The 5,319-nt window shown below is 52.5% G+C and overlaps 1 protein-coding gene across 1 annotated transcript; it reads left to right on the top strand.

The window, feature by feature from the left end:
- Positions 1-1,633: 1,633 nt before the first annotated feature.
- Positions 1,634-4,398, top strand: LOC123156024 (glycosyltransferase BC10). The gene is made up of 2 exons (XM_044574189.1): positions 1,634-2,723; positions 3,370-4,398. Exons 1-2 carry the CDS (start codon positions 2,148-2,150, stop codon positions 4,009-4,011), a joined length of 1,218 nt encoding a protein of 405 aa, XP_044430124.1. The 5' UTR covers positions 1,634-2,147; the 3' UTR covers positions 4,012-4,398.
- Positions 4,399-5,319: the final 921 nt, after the last annotated feature.

The following is a 5,319-nucleotide window of genomic DNA, read 5'->3' on the forward strand; positions in this document are numbered from 1 at the left end:
GGAACCACGGGCATTACCATGAGGAGGGTGGGCCCACTCACTTCTGCAACGCGACCCTTGCGCCGAAGCTCGAGTGCATACCAATGCCTCTAGGTTTCACCAAGCACTTCCCGTCCGTGCCGACGGAGTTCAAGCTCAAGACGAACACCGACTGCTCATGGAGGGTCACCGTGGGGTTGATGAACGACAGGGTCGCCCTCGACCAGGGTAGGGCCAGCTTTGCCACCGTCCATCAGATCAATATCGGGTACATGGTGACCTTCAAGTTGCTAACTCCCAACACGCTCAAGGCCATCGTCTTCAACGACGACGACATTGAAGTGGTAACCAAGTGCTGGAGGCACGACGACGCCTTCCCCATGAATGTCTAGGACAACTCTTCCTTGCTCCAGCTAGTTTAGTATCGACTATATCGTGCTGCTTTGCTTGAAGACTGCTATGTTTAAGTGCGGTACTATGTTTAAAACTGCTTGCTATTATTTAGAACTATGTTAATATGCTATCTTTTGCGTGTATTTGGGTTGTTGTACACGCCCATGTGTGCTAGTAATCTCACCGCCTTGGCGAAGAGGTTAGAAGACAACACGCGGTTGCATGAAACCAAACACCATGCCTTGTTTTTCCGACAAACAAGCGGCCAACCAAAAGGGTATGCTGATAACCAATCTAGGTGGAGATGTTGATTTTTTGCCTGACCAAAGCTTGTGTTTGGTTGCTGGTAACAAGTTACTCGAGAGTTGAGATGGGCTCGTCCACCATGCACAATGATGCGAGAGTGTGAGTGTTCAGTAGAATGATTGGATGACACGTATAGTTCCCCATTTTTAAGCTAGCCTGGGAAGGACATAGCGTACAGGCTCATTTTATTCCTGATGAAGCCAAACGGGCAACTGATGATGATGATTAGTAGGATGCCTTGCACCCACCGATACGTAGGATTCATGCAGTATCCAACAGTGATGGGGCTGTCTCCAAGTAGAATATGCATTCTTTGGGTTGGGAGGCGGAATAGATTAAGATAGCTAGGTAGCATCCGATCCGCAACGACCGAGCACATGCGTCGTCCCGCCTCCGCCTCACGAACTGCACTGGAGTGGCGCTGGCTGTAGGCTGCCCTCGAACCGCACCGCACCGCACCGCACCGGCACCACCCCACTCATCCAAACCAACCAACGGCACAGAAACGAACCGGCAGGCAGCCGCTACGGCCACCCTCGCCCTGCGCCCCCGTTCACCACCACCATCACGTGTCCTCTTGTTCTGCGACTGACGTGCGGCCCACCACGCGCCCACGCGGCAGTGCCCCCAGCGCGTGCGACCACGTCGCTGGCCGACCGTCCGTCCGCCCGTTCCAGGCCGCCAAAAGCAACTTTTACCACTCACCGCGCGCGCCGCTGACGAGGTGGGCCGCGACGACGCGTGAACCGGCCCGTCACCGGGGCCCACCCGTCAGACACACCTAGTACTCCGAGTTACGAGTCACCCCGGCGCCGCTTCCGCGACCGTGGGCCCGCGTCTTCCAGACCGTTTCTTCCCACCCAAATCAATTATTAAGTTACTCCTAATATATAACCTCTCTCGTTTCAGTCATTTATTTTTAGGAGAAATAAGATCATCGATCAATTACTCCCCCCCGCGCCCTTGGCCTTGGCCTCTTCTTCTCGCCGTCCGCGACGACCACTCGGAGAAGAAGAAGACGAGGAGGGGGAGGAAGCCAGCTCCCATAAATACCCACCTCCACCTCCAGCTCCGTCCCCGAGTCGAGTCGAGTCGCGAGCGGAGCTGGATCGGAATCGACAGCGACCTCCCCCTCCTCCGCCACGCGTATTTCCTCCTCCTCCTCCTCCTTACCCACTAAGAAACACGGAAAGAAAGATTGCCAGCCTCCTCCTTGCCGTGTTTCCTCCCGTCGCCGCTATAAAGGCCCTCGTCGCGAGCCTTTCCGCGTGCCGTGTCCACCCTTGGCCTTTTCCGCGCGGATCCACCCGGCCCGGTTAGGATTTCCCGTGCCGCCAGATCGGGGCTCCCCCCTGCGGATTCCGGCGCCGAAAAGGCCCCATCTTGCTCGCTCGGCCGATCTCGCCGCCGGCGGAACGGTTGGCCCGCGCCCGATTTGATCCTCGGCCTGCTCCCCGCCGGCCGTCGCGATGTGGGGGGACTCGAAGCCGATGCTCAAGTCCCGCGGCGGGGGCGGGGGCGGCGGCGGCGCCGACGAGGAGGGCGACTACTTCCCCAACACGCCGCGCAAGGACTGGTCCACGGGCCTGCTCAAGCTCGTCACCGCCATGGTCATCTTCATGGCCGGCGTCGTCATCGGCCTCTCCGTCAGCGCCAACGTCTCCCGCTACTACTACAACTCCCACACCGAGCTCTTCTTCCCCACCGCCACCTACAGCTCCTGCGACCGCCGCGGTGCCACGGGCGACTGCGGCCCGGGCTTCAAGGCCTTCGTGCACCCGCCCACCCTCGCGCACTCCATGACCGACGACGAGCTCTTCTGGCGCGCCACCCTCGTGCCCACCGCCGAGGAGTTCCCCTTCCAGCGGGTCCCCAAGGTCGCCTTCCTCTTCATGACCCGCGGACCGCTCCCCTTCGCCCCGCTCTGGGAGCGCTTCTTCCACGGGCACCAGGGCCTCTTCTCCGTCTACCTCCACACCATCCCGGACTACAAGCTCAACGTCTCCAAGACATCCCCATTCTACGGCCGCCAGATCCCCAGCGAGGTACCATAATCATTCTCCTCACACTCTCTTCTTTCCTTCATAATAATTTACCTGAACTTCATAACTCGTAAGTCGTAAAAATTGCAGTCACCGAATCATGGCACAATTAGATTGTTAATTAGTTGAACTGCTTGCGAAAAATTGTGGCTGATTGATTCGTTAGCTGGTGCCTTGGTGGAATGAGTCGGACAACCGTTGTCGCGCTAGTTGGTGGTTGCCATGTGCTCAACTTGATTCATGATTGGGATATGTGTATGTATTTGCTCTAGCCTCTAGGGGAATATGCTTGCTTGACCCCATGCCAGGATGGTGGGTAAACTACTCGATGGATTCTCCAACTAGTGGTGCTCACGAATGTTGCTAATATTGTGATCTAGAGATGCTTAATCTACAATATTCTGCTTCAATTTACCCACTAAATAATTAGTCATGGATGTCTTATGGTTGGGACTTTGTTTATTTGTGTACTCTGCTTTTCTTCTTTTATGTTTAATAATTGGGCTAAAGTGTCAACCTCAAATATCGATGCGATGTTTGCATTCTTTCAGTATTTAACAGTGTGAGTGCCCTCCATGTGCGGTTCTGGGACCCTGATCAACGGCTAGTTTTGATAACATATTCTGATCCTTGTTTATTGCCAATGCAGGAAGTGTCTTGGGGATCAATAACCCTGGTTGATGCTGAGAAGCGCTTGCTGGCCAACGCGTTGTTGGATTTCTCGAACGAGCGTTTTGTTCTGCTCTCGGAGAGCTGCATTCCGGTGTTCAACTTCCCAACCGTCTACGAGTACCTCATAAACTCGGAGCAGAGCTTCGTCGAGTCCTACAACATCGACACCCCTCAAAGCGCTGGCCGCTACAACCGTCGAATGGCACCTCACATCTTGCCGGAACAATGGAGGAAAGGGTCAGAGTGGTTTGAGCTTAACCGGGAGCTGGCCGTGCGTGTCGTAGCGGACTACAAGTACTACTCGATCTTCCGGAAGCATTGCAGACCATCTTGCTACCCGGACGAGCATTACATACCGACCTATCTTCATCTGTTCCACGGGTCGCTCAACGCCAACAGGACCATCACATGGGTTGATTGGTCAAGAGGAGGCCCGCATCCAGCAAGATACGGTGCTGGAAACATCAATGTAGATTTCATCAAGGCCATCAGGAACAATGGTACGCAGTGCCTCTACAACTCGAAGCACACTTCTGTGTGCTACCTCTTTGCTAGGAAGTTTGCTCCCAGTGCTTTGGGGCCATTGATGAATCTCACTTCGACGGTGTTGGACTTTTGAGCTCGGCTTCCCATCGGCATTATATTATCGAGCTATCTCCATCGACGATCACTTGCTCGCGTGCCGGTACCGGTCAGGTGGTAGAGGTACTCTGCTAGCTCAGGGACATGTGTCTCTTCTTAGATAGATGAGAGACTGCTGTCGAGACGCTTGGCTGGCGGATGACGCTGTGTGGGACGGTGAAATTTACTTCACTTATCCTGAAGCTGATTCCCGAGTAATGGACGAATGGCACTACAAGATCCAGAGAGGACATTTTCACCCCCCATTCTTTTTAATATATCATAGCTCTGTGATAGATCTTTTTTCTCTTTTCTTCTGCCCCCATATCACTTATTGTAATGACTTGGTCAGGATGCTAATTTTATGTGAATATAACTTGCTCAATCATTGTTTGGCTTGGCTTGGCTTGGCTTCAAGTCTGGCGTTGCCAGATGGAGTTGCGCACTTGATACATAGCCACATCCTCGAAACCTTGAAGCAACAGCTTGCCATTGGTGGTTGTGACTTGTGAGGATGCTCTGCTCTGGTCCATGAGATGAAAGCTAGTGTAGATAGAGAAGTTTGTGGATGTAGGCAGAATATGCCACCTTCTTGTGGCACTGTCTCCACAAGAAAGGAAGAAAAGCTGGTTCTTTTTGAAAGGCACACATGAGTAGGCCATCTATGTTGCTACAAATTCTTGGACTTGCTGTTACAGATTGTACTTGTTTGGCTGTGGGACTGCATAATAGTATTGCGGGGACATGCTTAATTGGCCTGTGCGTTTGGCAGCTGCACAAAACTAGGATTCGTTGGCGAACATGGGAGACATGATTTTAGGCTGGCGTAGCCCACACACGCTCTTGTCATGCCCTTAGTCAGTGATTACAATAATCCACAGGCACAGGTCTATGAGTATTTCATTCCGAAATAGAAGAAAGTCTGTGGATTAATTTTTTGTGTGATGGGTGTCTGACCTGCACAACAAGTTACTACTTATAATCTGTGAATGGCCTACGTGGTGTTTGTTTAGGACTTGTTCTGGTTAGATATATTTGGTGAAATTGCAGCGGTATTTGTTAAAACAAAATAATGGAAACGGTTGAGATTTTTGATGAAAGTGACTGTTGCTGCTCCTTGTATTGCTGCCCTGGCCCATGAAAACGATGCCTTCTCATAAGGTGTAGAGAGACAGATTATGGGTTGTGCAATCGCGATGTATTGATCGGTGCACCAGACACGTATATGTAAGTACAGAGATGGGCCACAACCTCAACTATACAAGGAAAATAGGAGGTGGGCCCTACACACACATATACATGTACA

Source organism: Triticum aestivum, chromosome 7B, assembly GCF_018294505.1.
Source record: "Triticum aestivum cultivar Chinese Spring chromosome 7B, IWGSC CS RefSeq v2.1, whole genome shotgun sequence".
NCBI classification, from domain to species: Eukaryota; Viridiplantae; Streptophyta; class Magnoliopsida; order Poales; family Poaceae; genus Triticum; species Triticum aestivum.

Excerpts from the sequence above, each read along its gene's own strand:
- LOC123156024 (XM_044574189.1), top strand. The coding sequence starts at position 2,148 with ATGTGGGGGGACTCGAAGCCGATGCTCAAGTCCCGCGGCGGGGGCGGG. Across the intron at positions 2,724-3,369 it reads GCCGCCAGATCCCCAGCGAG|GAAGTGTCTTGGGGATCAAT; the intron begins GTACCATAATCA and ends TTGCCAATGCAG.